The sequence below is a fragment of the Bombina bombina genome, chromosome 7 (genome assembly GCF_027579735.1).
Source record: "Bombina bombina isolate aBomBom1 chromosome 7, aBomBom1.pri, whole genome shotgun sequence".
NCBI lineage: Eukaryota > Metazoa > Chordata > Amphibia > Anura > Bombinatoridae > Bombina > Bombina bombina.
The window spans coordinates 230,905,168-230,928,252 of NC_069505.1; the positions used below are offsets into that span (position 1 = coordinate 230,905,168).

The window sequence follows — 23,085 nt, forward strand, 5'->3', positions numbered from 1 at the left end:
TAATATATCCAACTTCCACCACATATGTTGTTTTTCACATATTTTCATAATTCACAGCTAACTTTTACACTGAAGCATTAAACTATAAAAAAAAATAACATTAGAGCATAGTTACACTATTTATATTCTTAATGTCCCGCTATATTAAATTATATGTTGATTAGCCTTAAACTGCATACACCTCTGAGCATTTAATAATGAATATTCACCATACCTTTGGACTTGGGGGATATGTGGGTTCTGGCATTGAAGACCTTAAAGCTGGTCTGCCCCTAAAGTTTTTCAATTCATCAGAGAATGGAAGTGGTGGGCGACCTGAGCCCAGTGGATGAGAAGTAGATGATGGTGTTGGAGGTGATGGAGGGGGTAAGTGCATCCAGGTGGGCTGTATAAGAGAAGATCTTGATGTTGAGGTTGGAGGTGGTGGGGCACTTCTCCTCGCCATGGTGACATTGGGTGAATGAGGATGCTGAGATGATGAGGAAGCAGAAAGCGTTTGTGCTGAAGGAGGAGGTGGAGCTGGTCGTTTAATAGGACGACTTGACTCCTCTAAATTGATGTCATCCAAGTCTGTAGTGTGAAGTTGGAGACCACCAACAAACCTCTGTACTGCAGTGGCTGCAGGCACAACAGTGGGAGGAGAAGAGGCGGCAGGAGGACGCACACCTGCCACCTATGTATTCCAAATGATAAGGTTACAATTCACTTAAAGAGTAATATAAGTCTTGTGTTACAGACAATTCAAACAGTAATGTCATAATACCTCATCTAAATAAAATTTTAGTCAAAGTCAAAAGAAAAAATGCTGGGCCTTTAAACCCCTACCATATAATCGAGTTATCATTAAAACAGCATCGTGTAGGGGATATCATGTTTAACATGGTACCACCTGAAACTGCTAAACAATTGAAATAACTATAAATGGAAATGCAACAGAATTAGTAACTTAACAAGCAATTACTTCTAGTTATTTGTGCACAATTTAATTTACCTTCATAACAACACTTGTATTCTGTAACAAACTTGTTAACATATAACAAAGGATAACACAATTATTCCAGGAAGGATTATTAATGAGTTGTGAGGAAATGTCAAATATTAGTAAGAAATATTCCTGTCCAGTCTTCTCACTGATTTTAAACAAACAACAAAGGACATTTTACAATATATAGCCCTATATACACAGCTGTGCACTATATACACGTATGAAATCTAAAGTGAAGAACCTTGCCTTTTATTTCCTGTATATTCCGTCACATTTATCTTACATAAATTAATGTATGGAACATGAAGTGAAGGAATTTTCACTTATTATAAAGAGCTTAAAATGAAAGTGTCCCGACAGCATAAATCACTAAGGGCCATCTCAAATTTCTCATAATCCTCCAAGGTTATGACAATTTAAAATTAATTCCTTTCTTTTTTTCTTTTAAAAATGAAAGTTCTTGTTCTGATTAAGGGCTAGATTACGAGTGGCGCGCTAACTGTAGCGTGCGAGTGATAAAGAGTTTTTCTGGGCTCTTTTCGTGTGATGAGAATAGCGTGTATATTATGAGTTGAAAGTAAACACGTTTGCTTGAGCACAATCGCAATTTACACTTGACATGTTAGCGCGATTCAGAGCTCATGTACACGATAGGGGAAGAAAAAAGTTGCATTAAACACAACATAATACATGTAAAAGTACAGTTACACTCATATCATATAAACACTGCCTGATACAAATTATATATATAAAAGTAAAGATGGTAGTACAGATGAATTTAAGTATTTATGTGTTTTACTGTATATGTACTGTACACATTTCACATTCCAATGTTCTTCGCTTACAGGATAATGTACTTTTTATTGTAAATACATATTTCTATATATATCTGTATAAACCTATACATGTATATCTATTCCTATAACTATACAGGTATAAATATCTATTTTACATTATCATATATATATACAATTAAAAGTACATTATTTTCTATGTAAAGAACATAGGAATGTAAAATATGTGTAATATACATTGAGGTTCACAATTTAGGACTAACATGGTCGGATTAGCGCACATGAAAAATTGCTAACTTCAATGCATGTTAATGAAATATTACATATTATATATTAAAAAATATTAATAAAACTGATTAAATATAAAAAATAGATATATTCTATGGATTATTTAGAATATCTTACAGTTTGTTTAATAATATTTAATATTTATTAATATTTTGTATTCAATATTTCAATAACGTGCATTGAAGATAGCAATTCTTCATGTGTGCTAACCTGACTGTGTTAAACCTAAATTGCGACCCACAATATGCGTTAAACATATTTTACATTCCTATGTTCTTAAGATAGAAAATAATTATTGTTATTAAAAAAATATTTCAATATATATGTGTGTGTGAAAATGTTCATGTAAAATACATATTGATGCCGATATTTTTATAGGAATAGATATAGACTAGGTATAGATAAATATATATATATATATATCCTCCCAAGAAGAACAAGCACATCAAACAATTTTTCCAGCAGCCAGGGTGCACTTTAACGATTATCCACAAGTCCAGCAAAAAAGGCGCTCACTGTTTACATAAAAAATAACTTTTAATAAGATTCCAAGAGTTAAAACGACATAACGTTTCGGTGTTTAAAAAACACCTTTGTCAAATGTCACATAGTCAATTAGCAACCAAATAACAGGTGAGTTTTTTGGTTATTTGGTTGCTAATTGACTATGTGACATTTGACAAAGGTGTTTTTTAAACACCGAAACGTTATGTTGTTTTAACTCTTGGAATCTTATTAAAAGTTATTTTTTATGTAAACAGTAAGTGCCTTTTTTGCTGGACTTGTATATATATATATATATATATATATATATATATATACATATACACACAGGTAAATATATATATATATATATATATATATACAGTATATATATATAGAAATATGTATTTACAATAAAAAGTACATTGTTCTGTATGTGAAGACAATTGGAATGTCGGGTTAGCGTGCAAGTATAGTTTTATTTTCAGTTTGCGCTTTCCATTGAGTTCTATGGGGAGAAGTTAACACGGTCTCAATATTTGATTAGCGCTTCTGGTTTCACTCGCACAATCTTTTTACTATTTTAAACTTGTAATATGAGCACAACCCGACGCGTCTAGCAAAGTTAACGCACAAGCGGGAGTGCAAAATTGCGCTGCACTCGTACTCTAGCCCTAAAACTATTCTTCATGCTTCAAAGTCATCTCCCTATTCCCAAAGAAAACTAACAAAAAACTGTCTCTATCAGCATGTGACTAATCTGTCAGTAGTGTCCCTATCATCATGTGACTAATATTTCAGTAGTGTCCCTATCATCATGTGACTAATCTGTCAGTAGTGTCCCTATCATCATGTGACTAATCTTTCAGTAGTGTTCCTATCATCATGTGACTAATCTGTCAGTAGTGTCCCTATCATCATGTGACTAATCTTTCAGTAGTGTTCCTATCATCATGTGACTAATCTGTCAGTAGTGTCCCTATCATCATGTGACTAATCTGTCAGTAGTTTCCCTATCAGCATGTGACTAATCTGTCGGTAGTGTCCCTATCAGCATGTGACTAATCTGTCAGTAGTGTTCCTATCATCATGTGACTAATCTGTCAGTAGTGTCACTATCATCATGTGACTAATCTGTCAATAGTGTCCCTATCATCATGTGACTAATCTGTCAGTAGTATCCCTATAATCATGTGACTAATCTGTCAGTAGTGTCCCTATCAGCATGTGACTAATCTGTCAATAGTGTCCCTATCAGCATGTGACTAATCTGTCAGCAGTGTCCATATCAGCATGTGACTAATCTGTCAGTAGTGTGCCTATCAGCATGTGACTAATCAGTCAGTAGTGTCCCTATCAGCATGTGACTAATCTGTCAGTAGTGTCCCTATCAGCATGTGACTAATCTGTCGGTAGTGTGCCTATCAGCATGCTACTAATCTGTCAGTAGTGTCCCTATCAGCATGTGACTAATCTGTCGGTAGTGTGCCTATCAGCATGTGACTACTCTATCGGTAATGTCCCTATCAGCATGTGACTAATCTGTCGGTAGTGTGCCTATCAGCATGCTACTAATCTGTCAGTAGTGTCCCTATCAGCATGTGACTAATCTGTCGGTAGTGTGCCTATCAGCATGTGACTACTCTGTCGGTAATGTCCCTATCAGCATATGACTAATCTGTCGGTAGTGTGCCTATCAGCATGTGACTAATCTGTCAGTAGTGTCCCTATCAGCATGTGACTAATCTGTCGGTAGTGTGCCTATCAGCATGCTACTAATCTGTCAGTAGTGTCCCTATCAGCATGTGACTAATCTGTCGGTAGTGTGCCTATCAGCATGTGACTACTCTGTCGGTAATGTCCCTATCAGCATGTGACTAATCTGTCGGTAGTGTGCCTATCAGCATGTGACTAATCTGTCAGTAGTGTCCCTATCAGCATGGGACTAATCTGTTGGTAGTGTGCCTATCAGCATGTGACTAATCTGTCGGTAGTGTCCCTATCAGCATGTGACTAATCTGTTGGTAGTGTCCCTATCAGCATGTGACTAATCTGTCGGTAGTGTGCCTATCAGCATGTGACTAATCTGTCGGTAGTGTCCCTATCAGCATGTGACTAATCTGTCGGTAGTGTCCCTATCAGCATGTGACTAATCTGTCGGTAGTGTCCCTATCAGCATGTGACTAATATGTCAGTAGTATCCCTATCACCATGTGACTAATCTGTCATTAATCTTTCAGTAGTGTGCACAGACATTTCCTGTTAGTTTAAATATCAATGTAAATAAACAAATCTAAACTAATCATACTTATTCTTTCATTTAGAAAATAATGTGACTGTGTTTAAGCACCTAATAAGATATTTTAACAACAGTATACCTTTAATTTATAAAATGTCCACAAGAGTATGCAGCCTATCACAGGCTTAGAATCTAACCTAATGAATAACATTACATATTTTATAAAGGGACATAGAAACCAAACACTTTTATACAAGTTCCAGATTTATAAAATAGCTTTCCGTTTACTTGTATTATCAAATTTGCTGTGTTCTCATAGTATTATATATTAAAGAGAACACCTAGGTAGATAGGGTGCACACTGCTGCCATCTAGTGTTCTTGAGAATGTATAACATGTGTCTACCTGTTTTCCAACAAAGGATACCAGGAGAATGATTTTTTTTTTATATATGTTAATAAAGAAAAAAAAATGTTGAGTTTCATGTCCTTTTAACATCATCATCAAACAGGTCTGTATTAGATTACTTTTCTTTTCTAATTGTGCTCTAGTACAAGAAGTAGCCTTGGATCTCTATAGATCTCTTGGATATATATATATATACATATATATATATATATATATATACTGTATATAGTATGGTAGCTTACTGACCCTATAAGGTACCAGTTCTCAGTAATAGTCATCGGTAGGATATCCGATATGCACACCACACAGCACTCTGTTACCTCGTGTGCATCATTTTCTGTTGAAGAGATTTGTTCCAGGCGGGTCTGACAGAGTCTTTCTACCCAATGCTGAACCTTTTCTGACTCCTCTAAATCTTCTCGTTCTGTCTCAGATACCTTGATCACCAATGTATAATAAATTCAATGACAAAACTCATAACACAATGTAAAAGTACAAACTAGGATTTCTTTTAAAGGTACACATGTATAAACCATATGGCAGAAGTGTATATAGCAATGTTATATATGCAACATATTGAGGGATGTTTTAGAGTAAAGTCGCTCTGTGGTAAAATTCCATAGAAAAAGAAGCTAGTGCTTTATAGCTAGAAGCACTGCTTAAGAGAAAAGAATGTTTGAAAACAGAGTGCATCTCTCTATGGACTGGAGACATCAAACAGTGTGTGCATTAGTAGTAAGTGAAGTCAGAGCTGTGTTTGTTCCCTGCTGTAACTCAGCACTGCCTCCTGCAGCTCCCTCTACGGGCTGCTTGTATACTATTTCTATAAACACTACTGCTATACAGTGCTAAAGGCATGAGCACTCTTCTGAACATACTCAAGTATGTTCTTATGAAGAGGAGTTAAGTTTCAACAAAGGGAACCAAGAGAAATATATAAATGTAAAAATAGAGCACACAATTAAAAAAAAAATCTCTCCAATTTACATCTATCTGAATCACGTAACTTTCATTTTAGTTTCATTTTCCTATAGCTTTAGCATTAAGAAAAAACAATCTTTAATATTCCTGCCACATTTTAAACATTCAGTGGTATCTGGCTCTTATTACTGAGTTATATTATAGACAATGTTTATGACCTCCATACCATGTACAACATTGTTTTCACAGTAAAAGCAGGGTAAATCCTTTCTTTACAGCTGAATAAACAAGTACTGAGGTCATGATACAAACATTTTCTCTCAGAGGATTATAAACTAATATATTCATAGAGCTCTACTTATTTTTAAAATAAATATTTTTATAGCAAAAGATTCAAATTATTTGAGAGATTCAAAAAACATTTCTGATTAACAATTTCCAGGCTAACAGGGGAAATGCAATATAATTATTTTATATTTATTAATCTCCTCAGTTACACAGTGTCAATAAGAGGAAATAGGTATGCATTAATAAAATAATAAACATGAGCTACAATAATATATTTTTATTGGGCAAACTAAGTGTAGCATTAATATATATATATATATATATATATATTATATATATATATATATATATATATATATATACACACATATATAATGGATATGTAATGTATTATTAGTTAAATATTAATGCAATTATTATGTAAATGAGAACACATTGTACACATTCTTTGATTACAATTTTTTTTTTAAATATGATTCCTCTTATGCTTAAATCACCACTCTCCAATTTGCTTTATCAGAGCCATGTTTGAAGTCAGGACAAAAGAAAGTTATAGACATCCTGTTGGGTCAGTATGACATTCTCAAAAAACCATAAAGCTCCCATCTGCACAAAAACTATAATAAAATACAACACACACATATGCTCATTTGCATTTTAAAAGGCCCAGTTAACTATTCCAAACAATACTATGTTTTTATAGCCCTGTGGATGGGAGAATGTTGGAATTGTAATATTCTAAAGGTAAAACTAAAGTTCCACTAGCTATCTATTTTGCTATAGGAACATTTCTATATAATAAATAGTAATATTTGAATATGGTGTAACAAGTGAATGTTCAAATGTAACGTTTTGTATATTAAGAGGTCGATGACAACCCTTTCAAAAACCTGATCTAACGATTTACCTACAATATTGTCCATAGGCGTTAATGGTGAATTTTGTAGAAAAATCATTAGATAACATTTTCTAAATAATTGTAATTGACTCACATGTTTGACTATTGATTCCCATAGTCTTTCACTGAAGTCTTTGAAAACCAATAACCTAATTTGACATTTGTTTCAAACAGATGAATGTGTCAGACATTATTTATTTGTAATGAATGTGAAGAAATGTTTTCCGTTCCCTACACAACACTTCATGCAACTGGGTTATTACATGCAAATAAGCTTGTTCTCACTCTTCAAACCTAAAAGCTAAGTGGTACCATAGAGCGAGTATCTAAGTCTACTAGGTTACAAGAATAGTCTAAAATAAATCGGGCAAGAAGATATAGGAATATTTTAAACTTGCCTAACCGTCCTAAAAGCATTTTTTTTTACCTTGCTTTTAATATTTTTCTGAAACACAAAAGTATTTCCTGTAACCTCAGCTTGCACAGTTCCTATAGTAAATGTAAAATTACTAACGATGGATGCAATCAATAAGATTCAAGCAGAAACATTGTATCTCCGACACAAAATGCTAAGGACCGCATGCATTAAATAGAACTTCTATTACAACATTTAAATTGTGTTCTGAACACTTACCCAAACACAAGCTTCATTGGACCTGGAAGTTTGAAAGTAAACTTTCCAATATAGTTCTGTACAAAATTCATCTCTTTCTCTTCAATATCCTTTGTTGTAATTTATTTACTTTCCATGAGAACAAACAATGATTATAACAATCTTAAACATTGTTCTGCAATCAAGTGTTCTACGTGTATACCATTGTTAAGAAAACATATTAAAGAACTGCTACTATATAGTGCTCCAAGCACATGCATGCCCCTTAATCTACTAGATATGTGCGATTCGTTTCGGATCGATTCAGAAATTCGGAAAATTCGGCGATTCGGATCGAACCGAATTTCCGAATTAAAATACTGCAGAATTTACCGAATAAATCCGAATTACTTCGGATTTATTCAGTAAATTCGGATGGCCATGGATTACACTACTATTGTACAGAATATGTCTAATCCCACCTAACACTTACCGAAATTCCGAACCGAACCGAATCGAACCGAATCCAGACGAATTTAGTACATAATACTAGTCTAATCCCACCTAACACTTACCGAAATTCCAAATTTCTGAACCGAACCGAATCGAACCGAATCCAGAAGAATTTATTTGAATCCGAATGAATCCGAAACAAATCCGAACCGAATTTATTCGAATCCGAATGAATCCGAAACAAATCCAAACCAAATTGATTCAAATTTTTCCGAATTCGAATCGCTCTGAACCGAAATTCTAAAAAATCCGAATCGATCCGAACCGAATTTTTTCGCCATGCACATGTCTATAATCTATCTATTTATACTCTTCAACAAAGGATAACAAGAGAATTCAATTTAATTTAAAAAAATGAACTGTACACTTTATCCAAAACATGTTGTGCCCCTTTAACCATCAGTCATTCCCAGTTAATAAAATCTCACTCAATAAGTACCTTTCCCAGAAGCTATAGAAAACAGAGAGAAGGACAGATGTGTCTGATACCTCTTGAACTAGACGGTTGATTTTAAGCTGTTTTTCTTTTTCCAGCATTTCTTCTTTCTCCTTTGCTAATTTCTTTTCAAATTCTACTTCCTTCTTGTTCTTCCTTTGTTCAAACAGACTTTCCACCTTGGACTTCTTTCTCTCTTTTCCTTTCTACATTTTTTTTATATTACATGAACGTAGAGATTGCACATAAAGTTTTAAATGAATAAAAATCCCATTAATATGCAGCTTGAAAGTACAGAAATGTTATCCACATAATTAATCTATGCCTAGGTTTATCATATGCTGATATTTTATTCCATCTGAGTATAAATTAATTATGTGATCTGATTGGCTATTTCACTTGTACTTGATTAAAGGGATACGGTATTAAAAATGCTTTTCTTATTCATATGAACAAAAACATTTTTTTGCTTGAACAAAATATTTAGTAAAAGGTGATCAAATTTAATTTACACTAACACTTAAGCATCTGAGCACTTATTTTTAATGCAAGTTGGCCCAGCAGAGGAGGGTGTGTGTGAAGGGTTCCCTACACTACAGTAAAAGATTATAAAGTGAGAAGGATGGGGCCCTACACTACGGAAACATTTTGGCTTGGGGGGTCCCTACCTTACAGAAAAGTGATCTTAAAGGGGGAGGAGGCTGCTGCTCCATAAATTGTCCACCTGCTCTGAGGCCGCGGACAGAAATCAACCCGATTGAATACAAAAAGATTGATAGCAAAAATGCTAACAATTCTCTGGTAATTAAAAAGGGTTAAAGAAAGAAAAAACAAGAAATAGAGAAATATGTTTTGAATGAAAACTTTTTTTTTCCTTTTACATATTAGAAGGCAATAATACAGTAAGCAATTAACATATATTCGGCTAAAGTATATGTTCAAGTAAGTAGTTACAAAAAAATCTTCCAAAAGGGTAAAAAAAAAGCTTTTTAATTAAATATTACACTTTAAAGGGACATTATACACTCATTTTATCTTTGCATAAATGTTTTGTAAATAATCTTTTTATATAGCCCATAAAGGTTTTTTTTTTTAAATGTATAGTTTTGCTTATTTTTAAATAACATTGCTCTGATTTTCAGACTCCTAACCAAGCCCCAAAGTTTTATGAGAATACCGTCAGCTACCTTCTCCAGCTTGCTCCTGTTTGTGTAAACGGTCTTTTCATATGCAAAAGAAGGGGGAGGGGGGAGTGTCTTATTTACCACTTGCAGTGGGCTTTCCAGCTACCTTTTCAACAGAGCTAAACTGAAAGCTTCTAAGTAAGTTTTTAAACAGTTTTATACGGGATTTTTATATCAGTATTTGTGCATCTTATTCTTTATAGTAGTGTCTATTACATGCAGTTATATAAAAATGAGTGTATACTGTCCCTTTAATAGTTTTTTTTTTTTTTTTTAAATGAGTGATCTGATATGTACTTCTAAGAATTCCAAGCAGTTTATAGCTGTGAAGACACAACTATATGTGGATACAATATGTAGAGCGCATTTCATGTCACAGTGTTCCAGTACATGATGACAAATATGCTAAAACAGGAATTCACACATTCCAGGGATAGACCTGAATTGGTAATGGTTATAACAGATAACATTGCAGCAATAATATCTGGTGTTTTTTTTGTATAATATAAGGAATAATTTGACCCGCCTGTATAAAGTAAGTTTAGAATGACTGATAAAGCAGCAATATTTTTTACATTTTATTAAGTTAACACAAAAGAATGACATAAAATCAACTCACATTGTCTAAAACTTCAGAAAATTCTCTAGTTCAAATCACTTAAACTCCTATGTCATTATATTGTCTAGATGCATCTGTATGAGGAATCGCTCTATAGATGCTAAGTAGTCATTCTCATTGGATAGTTATGCTATATGGGGGAATAGCCTTTCATTTCATGAATATTAACTGAATCTAGGCCAATTAGCTTTATTTATAGATACTTGATGAAATATCCCATTTAATAAACCTAGGCTTTAATCTTCATTTATTAAGCATAGTAACAAAATCCACACAGTTTTGCCACACTTCAAACAGCAACAAACCAAATCAATTTCCTATCCATAAAATAGTTACATATTTTGCATAATTGCTTAATTGCTGACATATATTATATGTGTATAAAACAAGGATTTGATGTCCCTTTAAAAATATATTTATTTTTCATTGAAAGTTGTCCTTAAAATATTTGCAATGCAACTAGAAAAACAGGCACTCAATTTAGCGAATTCTAGGAAACATATGACTCAATTTTGATAAACATTTTATCACTACAGTATTTGTAAACAGGGACTGACACTGCAATTCATCATCATTAAAAAAATCTTATCTCCATTATAATATATTCCATATAAAATAACTTGTACTCAGGCTTTATCCTACTATAGCAGAAGTTTCATGAAAATATTAAAATTAATTAGGTATTTATAAAAATAAAAATGTAAATAGAAATGTTGATTTACTTTAAAAATAGCATTATAAATACAAATTGCTTATGTTAAATTGACAGTCAGTGTTTAAGACGATAGATAATCCCTTTACTACCCATTCCCCGGTTTTCTTCACCATGAGATGGGTGTAAAAATGGTGCTCTACAAAAATGTGGCTGGATTGGTACAGATGCTTTAGGCTTTATGATTTCAATGCCCATTTAATAATACAAGTTACCACCGTAAGTTTGCAGAGGGCAGTGTGTACCTTGTATAGAAGCCTTACTATGGAAATTAAAATGAACAGTTTTTGTTCATCAATGCACATCTCTACCATGAGCACGCAATGGGCACAATCTTGCTGAAGGAAACACTCAGAAACCAGCAGAAGTTCTAACTATTGCCAAAATTGTGCCACAAAAGCTTGCCACAATATCTATTGTAGTAACAAAAGGAGCGTATCTATTGTACACTTCTTAAGTGTTGTATAGTTATATCATTTACACAAGAGGACAACTTTTTCTTTAAAATTAGGTTTTGGTCCAAAATACATTTTTTAATTTAGACTTGTACAAAATAGTGGTATGATTTTAAAAATTATAACAGTTTGATTATGTAGAGTTAAAATACCATTATATCATTTTATTAGAAAAGAACATTAAGGTTGAAAGTGTTACTTCTTTGTCTAACTTCCATACGGCACACATAAACCTATGGGAACAAAGTGCAAACATCTGTATGAATGAATCCTCCACATGATTGGCTGATGCACATACAGGCTTATGCATCATGAATGTAGAGTAGATTTTTATCTAGAATATAATTTTAAAGGGGTACTAATTGCTTATAATCTTTGAGTACCCACTGAGGGGTTTGATTACCGCCCGCTGCCCCCTAGATTAAAAGGACAATAAATACCTTGAGATTTTTGCATAAAATGTGTTAGTTACAAATAGTAAAATAACTTTGCAGTACTGTATCATTATTCATTTTTTGCTCCCATTTCAAGTAATTTAGCTCTGAAAATTAAGGATTTTCCATTTCTCAGAATATGAAATGCGCCCTGCAGACTTCTAAACCTGCTACACCTCTATCTATAACTGATATTAACTTATAATAATTGCAAAACAATATACTTTATACTATCATTATTATAGTGACTTTTCTTGTTGCCAGCAGACTTAAAGGGACAGTCTAGTCAAAATTAAACTTTCATGATTCAAATAGGGCATGCAATATTAAACAACTTTTCAGTTTACTTTTATCATCAAATTTGCTTTGTTCTCTTGGTATTCTTTGTTGAAAGCTAAACCTAGGTAGGCTTATATGCTAATTACTAAGCCCTTGAAGGCCGCCTCTTATCTCAGTGCATTTTATCAGTTTTTCACAGCTAGAAAGCACAAGTCCATATGTGCCAAACACTGTGCTCCCTCCTGTAGAGTTATTTATGAGTCAGCACTGATTGGCTAAAATGCAAGTCTGTCAAAAGAACTGAAATAAGGAGGCTGTCTGCAGAGGCTTAGATACAAGTTAATCACAGAGGTAAAAGGTATATTAATATAACCGTGTTGATTATGCAAAATTGGGGAATGTGTAATAAACGGATTGTCTATCTTATTAAACAATAGAAATTCTGGAGTAGACTGTCCCTTTAAGCCTGGAATGGCTTCTCCAAATAACGCAAATGAGGGGTGAAGTTTGGCTAATAAAAAACAGTTGCAGTAAAAAGGACAGAATTGTTGTTGTGTAAAAAGATAGATAATCCCTTTATTACCCATTCCCCAGTTTTCCATAACCAACACTGTTATATTAATACATTTTTTACCTCTGTGATTACCTTGTATCTAAGCCTCTTCTGACAGCCCCCTGATCATATGACATTTTATTTATTATCTATTGACTTTAATTTTAGCCAATTAGTGCAGTGTCTGCCACAATCCACGAGTGTGATCACAATGTTATCTATATGGCTCACATGAACTAGCTCTCCCTTGTTGTGAAAAGCAAATAAAAAAGCATGTGCTTAGAGGCGGCCTTCATATGAACCTTCCTAGGTTTAGCTTTCAACTAAGAATTCCAAGAGAACAAAGCAAAATTGGTGATAAAAGTAAATTGGAAAGCTGTTTAAAATTACATGCCCTATTTGAAACATGAAAGTTTTTTCTGGACTTGACTGTCCCTTTAAACAAGGTTAGATTAGCTGATTTGTTATCCCATAGCAACACAACAGAAATGTATTATAATTACAAGTTGTTAAATGTCCTTTTAAGAGGACACACTTATGGGGCTATCGATCTTCAAAGGTGCAGCACAGGTTAGAGCACTCTTGTTATAGTGTGAGGGGCTGGCAGTGCGACTTTAGAATGGCTGTACCATATGTTGTCTCCGAAAATGCAGCAGAACTTAAAGACTGTTTGCCAAATGAGTAGAAGACAAAGTAGGTGACAGTTTATCCTTATTATTAGCATACTTCTTATAGAATCAGTCATTTTTAAGGTTTAATGTCCCTTTAAGCCTTAATGTTCCACTAATAAAATGAACAACAGTTTAACAGAATAAAAACACAACATTCCTTTAATGCAGACATTTTGGGGCCGATTTATTAAAGTGCGAGCGGACATGATACAATGCAGCGTATCATGTGTGCCGTACGTCCACAAAATGCCAACTGCTTACGCTGTCGGCATTTATCATTGCACAAGCAGTTCTTGTGAACTGCTTGTGTAATATCGCCCCTTGCAGATTCGCGGCCAATCGGCTGCTAGCAGGGGTGTCAATCACCTGATCGTGTAGGGGAAGATTGATGTCCGCAGCCTCAGAGCAGGCGGACAAGTTATGGAGCAGCGGTCTTTAGAACTGGAACTTGATGCACCTGTTTTCGCACAAGCCTTTAGGCTCGCCGGAAACAGTAGTTATGAAGCATTGGTCTAAAGACCGCTGCTCCATAACTTGTCCGCCTGCTCTGAGGCCGTGGACATCAATCCGCCCAATCTAATATGATCGGATTGATTGGCACCCCCATGCTAGCGGCCGATTGTTCGCAAATCTGCAGGGGGCGGCATTGCACAAGCAGTTCAGAAGAACTGCTTATGTAATGATAAATGCCGACAGTGTATGCTGTCAGCATTTATCGATGTGCGGCGGACATGATGCGCTACGTTGTATCATGTCCTCTCGCACATTGATAAATAGGCCCCTTTGTCTCATTACAACATCTCTTTTATGAACATTGCGACTTCTAAAGATAACACTCAAATTATCTTACAAATTCACAGCAACACACGGCAAACTGTACCTTTCTAAGGGTGGGAAATTTCCCTTCATATCGATAAAACCATCCAAATGCTAACGTAGGCAAATAAAATACATTAATAGAATTAGTTGTAATTACTGCAGTCATATGAGGATAATAAATACTATTACAGTCACATTCAACATCAATATTTTAATTATATAAAAAATACATTATGCAACTATCCATAAAGGTTGCATAAGTCAATCATACTTTATACTGATTAAAACAAAACCCATCTCCCACACAAGTACTTGTTTGATTTGGATTTTTACCTCAGTGGTCTTTTTTTCTGAATGTATTTTTTAAACCTCAGTACCTAAATGTGTTGGGTATTTCTCTCTGTGCCACACAAGTAGGGTCATCATACCCCTTAACTACAAGAATATGTTAATATAAAAGTCTGAAATCTTACTTATTGGGACAATCGAGTCTCTATACCTTAAAGAGGGATTATAAAAAAGGCCCTCATGTAGCTAAACTAACTTACCTCTTTCAAAATTACATACTTACCTTATTCTGAGAGCACTAAAGGTACTTTAATGCTTCCCACTACCTGACAAAAGGGAATAACACATGTATTGCCTCTTAATTAACTCTTGGCATTTAAATGAAAAAAGGGAAATTCCAGACTTGCATATGTAATAGCCATCCATCATTTTAACCCTTCCCTGTTAAGAATCCATCAAAACTGGCAAAAACTAAACTTGACCAAGGATTTCTTCATTTAACAACAGATTTAAGTTTGATTCATTGTTATGTTGGGGAGAAAAAAAGATGAAAGATTTTCATTACATGAGCACTAAAATATAGTCACTTCTCAGTATATATACAGTATATATATATATATATATATATATATATATATATATATATATATATATATATTACATTTTAATGCTACTATTACCATTGTATGCCAAAAAATAGTAGTTGTCTTAAAATATATATAATCATTAATAAATAGTTTAACCACTTGCAAGACATATGCAAATATTTCAACAGAACTCTATCTTGCATGCTACATGGGTTAATAATTAAGGAATTTCACTGTATGCTATGAAGGATGATGACTATAAAATGTACCAAAAAAACATTAATTGGTCAATCCCATACCTTTATGAAAGATTTATCTACAAATATCCTCATACTTTAATGGTGAATTTATAGACCAAATATTAGATAAACTAAGGGGTTGCAATTGAACCCAAGACTTGAACCCTAAAGTTAGAAAAGGAAAGTTAGAAAAGGACTCTGAACTACACAAGCTCTTCAGAATTTCTATAATTTGTTTTGTTGTTATAAAGGGCCACACACAGACAATTAGCCATTTGATCCATCTCAGATGCTAGGAACGTGTTTCTCAGAAAAGCCCTCTATGCAAATGATCTTCCACAGAGATTTTTTTTTAGGTTATTGTTATTATCAGTTATTTGCAGAACAACAGCAGATTCCACAAATATAAAAACAGGTTTAGGTCTTAATTTTTCTTTATTTTTACTCACACAGTCCCTGCATGGGGTCTCCTCATGGATAGACATAATGTCTAATTAGAACTCAGGAGGATTCTACTACCTGCATAGACATTGGCAGTTCAGGTCAAATGTCAGTTATACGGTATGAATGTGTAATTGTGTTTTTTGGGACTTTTGCACATTTCTTGCTCTTAAACAATTAACATTCAGTTGTATAAAATGTAAACTTGACTTAAAATGAGCAGTTCAAGTAAATACTCAGACTTACACTCCTCATAAATGAGCATAAAAATGTAAGGTGGTATAATGTTATACCCAGCAAATACATAAATATGCATCTGTAATGTAATACCCAACAAATACATAAATATACATCTGTAATGTAATACCCAGCAAATACATAATCATACACCTGTAATGTAATACCCAGCAAATACATAAATATGCATCTGTAATGTAATACCCAGCAAATACATAATCATACACCTGTAATGTAATACCCAGCAAATACATAAATATGCATCTGTAATGTAATACCCAGCAAATACATAAATATGCATCTGTAATGTAATACCCAGCACATACATTAATATACATCTGTAATGTAATACCCAGCAAATACATAATCATACATCTGTAATGTAATACCTAGCAAATACATAAATATGCATCTGTAATGTAATACCCAGCACATACATTAATATACATCTGTAATGTAATACCCAGCAAATACATAATCATACATCTGTAATGTAATACCCAGCAAATACATAAATAAACATCTGTAATGTAATACCCAGCAAATACATAAATATACATCTGTAACGTAATACCCAGCAAATACATTAATTTACATCTGTAATGTAATACCCAGCAAATCATTTCCTCTTTCGGTCTGTCACAATGGACTATTTCTCCCACTCACAAAGACGGTCACTCCCTTGACCTGATCTTTAGCTATCGATGCACTCTCTCAAACTTCTCAAACTCCCCTTTTCCTATTTCTGACCACCATCTCCTTACCTGCAACATATCATCCCTTACTACAACTCTCCCACCTTCTACTCCTCACACCAAACTTCACAGAAGCATTAGGTCTTTAGATCAGCAACAACTTGCTAATTCCCTTCAACCGCTCCTCTCATCCTTCTCCGCCTTTTCCTGCCCTGAACAATCTATCTGCCACTATAATTCCACCCTTATATCCGTCCTTGACAATCTCGCCCCTCTTACCACTGCTCGGAAATCACAAACTCATCCCCAGCCCTGGCATACTCCTCTGACACGGTACCTACGCAGATGTTCCCGTACTGCTGAACGGCAATGGAGAAAATCATGGAGTTCAGCTGATTTTCTTCATTACAAATTCATCTTGAACTCCTACTCTGCCCTTAATCTCCACAAGCAACACTACTTCTCTACTCTTATCTCTAATCTTTCTTCAAACCCAAAACATCTGTTCTCCACTTTCAATACTCTCCTCCTGTCATGATTTACACCTGTACCTTTAAGGTTATCTGACACCAGTTGCCATCTGTATAAAAACCCCACCCTCAGTTCATTCATTGCTTAGTAATTTTTGACTACATCAGTCATTTACCTTAGCCTCGCCTGGAATTGTTACTACAAGTCTTTGGACCATTGCTACAATACGTTTCTACTTTGTTGCAAATTTCTAAAGTTACAAGTTCCATCTCATTCCTATTTTTGTTCTCTGATCGATCAGTATTCAGCTTTCTCGCAACTGACAGATTCACAAGCTAATCACGCTGTCTACCGCAGCTGTCTGTGTTACCTTCAGAGTCGGAGTCCGTGGTGACGTCACCCGCCATCTCAGCTGTTCCTCTTACCATCGGGAAGCCGCAGCACACGCTTGTATCACACGCTCTCCTAGCGTGTTCCAAACTCGATCCTCAACTTCTTCAGGCTAATCCAAAGCGGTAACAGTAAGCATTTACCTCCGGTATCTATATTTTTACTTCCTTGACTCCTGACTTTATCTCTCCGGTACAGTTATTCAAGTTGGTTTATTTTATGATTGCCTGTTAACATCCATACTATCTGCCTTAACCAATATTACATTAAATTGTAAAATTTATCACAAGGTTTTTATTCATAACATAACCTGCCAAACTTGTTGCCACCTATTGGCTATAGGTTATGATTATGATAAGTTAACCTAATAGTAAAGGTAGGATTGTTGCCTTAATAAATGAAACCATTTTCATTTAATTCCTTTACCTTCCTAAGTCAGCAATTCTTCCACTCTCCTATAACTTTGAAAGTGATACTATATTTATTCTAAGATACTTTTATCTACAGTTGGATTCACAATCTATCCTTATATCTATCCCTACAGGGAAATATAGGATCTTGACTGAAACCTGACACTAATTACTAAGCCTACACAATGAATCCAGTAGATATAGTGACGCATGTTCAGACATTAACTGAAAAAGTAGAGACAATTACACAGGCACTAAATACTCTGCAACATGAAAATTCATCTCTTAAAGCCTACATAAAAGAAATTGCTGACAAACAAATAACTACTCATGCTTTAGAACCTAATGTTAGCTCACCTGAGCATTTCCAGGGAGACAGAAAACATTTCAGAGAATTCAAGAATGCTTGTTATTTGCTTTTCTCACTAAAACCTATCACATACCCCACAGATCAAGTCAAAGTCCTAACAACTATCTCTTATTTAAGGGGGGAACCTCGCATATGGGCTAACACATTTTTTGAAACAAATGATCCAATACTACAATCCTTAGAATCTTTTTTTAATGCCATGTCACAATTGTATGATGATCCCTATAAGCAACTCACAGCTGAAAATGGTATGAGAGCATTGAAACAACTTAAAAAGCCTGTAGAGGATTATATAACTGAGTTTAAAAATTTTTCTAAGGACAGTGGTTGGAATGATTTATCGTTAAAAAACCAGTTCAGGTTAGGATTATGTGATTCACTTAAAGATGAATTGGCAAGAGTTGAATTGCCAGACACCTTGGAAGGGTTAATTAATCTCTCAATTAGCCTAGATAGACGTCTTAGAGAACGTAGATCTGAACGTAGTTCCAGTGATTTTACCTTTAGACGTCCAAACCTGACAATACCCTCCTCACAAAATACACGTAGTCAAACATTTTCCACACCTGAGGCTATGGACATAGGATTTATAAAAGGACCACTTAATCCTCAAGAAAAACTCAGAAGAAGACTTTGCATAAACTCTACTATGATAGAAAACATTTACCATCACCAAATTATCAAATCGGGGACAAAGTCTGGTTATCAACACATAACTTGAGGTTACCATATCCGTCCCGTAAATTGTCCTCCTTATTCATTGGTCCCTATTCTATTAAAGCAATAGTGAATCAAAATGCTGTTACTCTTTCATTGCCTGACAAATTCCGAATACACCCCACGTTCCATGTATCATTGTTGAAGCCTTACAAGTCTACACGGAATGACGATTCCATACCTAAGGATCCTGATATACTTCATGATGTGGACTTGGAATATGAGGTCGCCTCTATTAAAGATTCTCGTCGTCATGGGGGAAAACTTCAATACTTAGTACATTGGAAGGGTTATCCGGATGAGGACGATTCCTGGGAACCTGCTACGAACCTCTCTGCACCCCGTTTGGTTTCTTTGTTCCACAGAAGAAATCCTGATAGACCCAAACCATGATCCCCGGAGTGGATCTTTGAGGGGGGAGTTCTGTCATGATTTACACCTGTACCTTTAAGGTTATCTGACACCAGTTGCCATCTGTATAAAAACCCCACCCTCAGTTCATTCATTGCTTAGTAATTTTTGACTACATCAGTCATTTACCTTAGCCTCGCCTGGAATTGTTACTACAAGTCTTTGGACCATTGCTACAATACGTTTCTACTTTGTTGCAAATTTCTAAAGTTACAAGTTCCATCTCATTCCTATTTTTGTTCTCTGATCGATCAGTATTAAGCTTTCTCGCAACTGACAGATTCACAAGCTAATCACGCTGTCTACCGCAGCTGTCTGTGTTACCTTCAGAGCCGGAGTCCGTGGTGACGTCACCCGCCATCTCAGTTGTTCCTCTTACCATCGGGAAGCCGCAGCACACGCTTGTATCACACGCTCTCCTAGCGTGTTCCAAACTCGATCCTCAACTTCTTCAGGCTAATCCAAAGCGGTAACAGTAAGCATTTACCTCCGGTATCTATATTTTTACTTCCTTGACTCCTGACTTTATCTCTCCGGTACAGTTATTCAAGTTGGTTTATTTTATGATTGCCTGTTAACATCCATACTATCTGCCTTAACCAATATTACATTAAATTGTAAAATTTATCACAAGGTTTTTATTCATAACATAACCTGCCAAACTTGTTGCCACCTATTGGCTATAGGTTATGATTATGATAAGTTAACCTAATAGTAAAGGTAGGATTGTTGCCTTAATAAATGAAACCATTTTCATTTAATTCCTTTACCTTCCTAAGTCAGCAATTCTTCCACACTCCTATAACTTTGAAAGTGATACTATATTTATTCTAAGATACTTTTATCTACAGTTGGATTCACAATCTATCCTTATATCTATCCCTACAGGGAAATATAGGATCTTGACTGAAACCTGACACCTCCACCCTCCCCCACCTCCTAATACAACTTCTCTGTCAGCTCAAGACTTTGCCAGTCACTTCATTAACAAAATTGACTCCATCAGACATGAAATCAGCTCTCAACACAATTCCATTCTCTCCCCCCCTCAAATACTCTCACTCAACCACAACCCTCATAACCTGAAACTTAGTTCATTCTCCCCTGTTACTGAGGACGAAGTTTCAGCACTTATAATGCGCTCTCACCTCACTACCTGTCCCCTTGACCCTATCCCCTCACAGCTGCTCCCCTCTCTCTCTGCTACCCTTACCCCTATACTAACACACATTTTCAACCTCTCCCTCAGCACTGGTACATTTCCCTCATCGATGAAACATGCGCTGGTCACACCTATCCTCAAAAAACCTTCCCTTGATCCTACCTCCCCATCCAACTACCGCCCAATTTCCCTCCTCCCTCTTGCTACAAAGCTTCTCGAAAAACTAGTATATGCACGCCTATCCCATTTCTTTACATTAAACTCCCTTCTTGACCCGCTGCAATCTGGATTTCGTCCCTATCACTCCACAGAGACAGCTATTGTTAAGGTCACCAACGACCTTCTTACAGCTAAATCAAAAGGCCACTTCTTTCTGCTTATCCTCCTTGATCTGTCTGCAGCCTTTGACACTGTCGACCACCCTCTTTTGCTCCAAATGCTCCAATCCTTCGGCATCTGTGACACAGCCCTTTCATGGCTCTCTTCCTACCTGTCAAACCGTACCTTCAGTGTAGCCGTCTCTGGGGCCTACTCTGCCCCATCACCACTTTCTGTCGGAGTACCGCAAGGCTCTGTCCTCGGTCCCCTTCTCTTCTCAATCTATACGTCATCACTAGGTTCCCTAATTAAGTCCCACGGTTTCCAATATCATTTGTATGCCGATGACACCCAAATCTACTTCTCTACACCAGAACTATCTCCTTCCTTGCTAACCCGTGTCACTTACTGTCTTTCTCACATCTCTTCCTGGATGTCCTCTCACTACCTCAAGCTAAATCTCTCCAAAACTGAGCTCCTCATTTCCCCCCCCCCTTCTTCCAAAATCTCCACCCCCAATCTCTCTATAACTGTCGACAACTCCATCATAACCCCTACCCCGCATGCCCGATGTCTCGGGGTCACATTTGACTCAGATCTTTCCTTCACTCCTCACATTCAGTCTTTGACTACAGCCTGCCGCTTCCACCTTAAAAACATCTCTAAAATTAGACACTTCCTTACACAAGACACAACTAAGATTTTAATCCACTCTCTCATTCTTTCCCGCCTTGATTACTGCAACTCTGTCCTCTCTGGTCTCCCCAGCTGCCGCCTAGCTCCTTTACAATCCATAATGAATGCCTATGCCAGACTCATCTTCCTTACACGTCGCTCTTCATCTGCTGCGCCTCTCTGCCAATCCCTTCACTGGCTTCCTCTTGCCTCTAGGATGAAACACAAAACTCTCACTCTGACATACAAAGCCCTCAACTGCACTGCTCCCCCCTACATCTCAGACCTTGTCTCCAGATACTCTCCCTCCCGTCCCCTTTGCTCTGCTCATAACCTCCTACTCTCCTCCTCTCTTGTCACCTCATCCCACTCCCATTTACAGGACTTCGCCAGACTGTCTCCCATCTTGTGGAACTCTCTGCCTCGCTCCACAAGACTCTCTTCTAGTTTTAAAAGCTTCAAGTGCTCCCTAAAGACTCTACTGTTCAGGGACGCATACAACCTACGCTAACCTTTCCTAATACCAGTTCCTCTCCTTCACTGCAATCCCCTGAACCCTCTTATCATGTAAGCCTAAAAGTCCAGCTGTTTGTAGATCACCTTCTTAAGAGCTGACTACAACAGTGCAACTCTTGGCAGGGCCCTCTACCCTATAATTGTTTTGTTGTACTCCCCCTTTGTTTATAGCGCTGCGGAATCTGTTGGCGCTCTACAAATAACCGATAATAAATAATAAATAATAAATACATCAATATACATCTGTAATGTAATACCCAGCAAATACATCAATATACATCTGTAATGTAATACCCAGCAAATACATTTATATACATCTGTAACCAACGTAATACCCAGCAAATACATTAATATACATCTGTAATGTAATACCCAGCAAATACATTAATATACATCTGTAATGTAATACCGAGCAAATACATTAATATACATCTGTAATGTAATACCCAGCAAATACATAAATATACATCTTTGTCCTATGGCATGCACTTCAGTCACAATCATACATCTGTAATCTAATACCCAGCAAATACATTAAAAGGACACTGAACCCAAATGTTTTCTTTCATGATTCAGATAGAGTTTGC

At 35.8% G+C, this 23,085-nt stretch overlaps 1 protein-coding gene across 3 annotated transcripts in view; it reads right to left on the bottom strand.

The window, feature by feature from the left end:
• The window catches only part of USH1C (USH1 protein network component harmonin), a 393,388-nt gene that overhangs the window by 131,345 nt on the left and 238,958 nt on the right, over window positions 1-23,085 (bottom strand). The window contains exons 16-17 of one of the 3 annotated variants that reach the window (XM_053720653.1): window positions 5,518-5,634; window positions 215-673 (exon numbers count right to left, since the gene is read on the bottom strand). The exons of the other annotated variants lie outside the window; for them this stretch is intronic. Coding sequence (XP_053576628.1) covers window positions 215-673; window positions 5,518-5,634 — 576 coding nt within the window. The remainder of the gene's footprint in view (window positions 1-214; window positions 674-5,517; window positions 5,635-23,085) is intronic. 3 annotated transcript variants of the gene reach the window in all.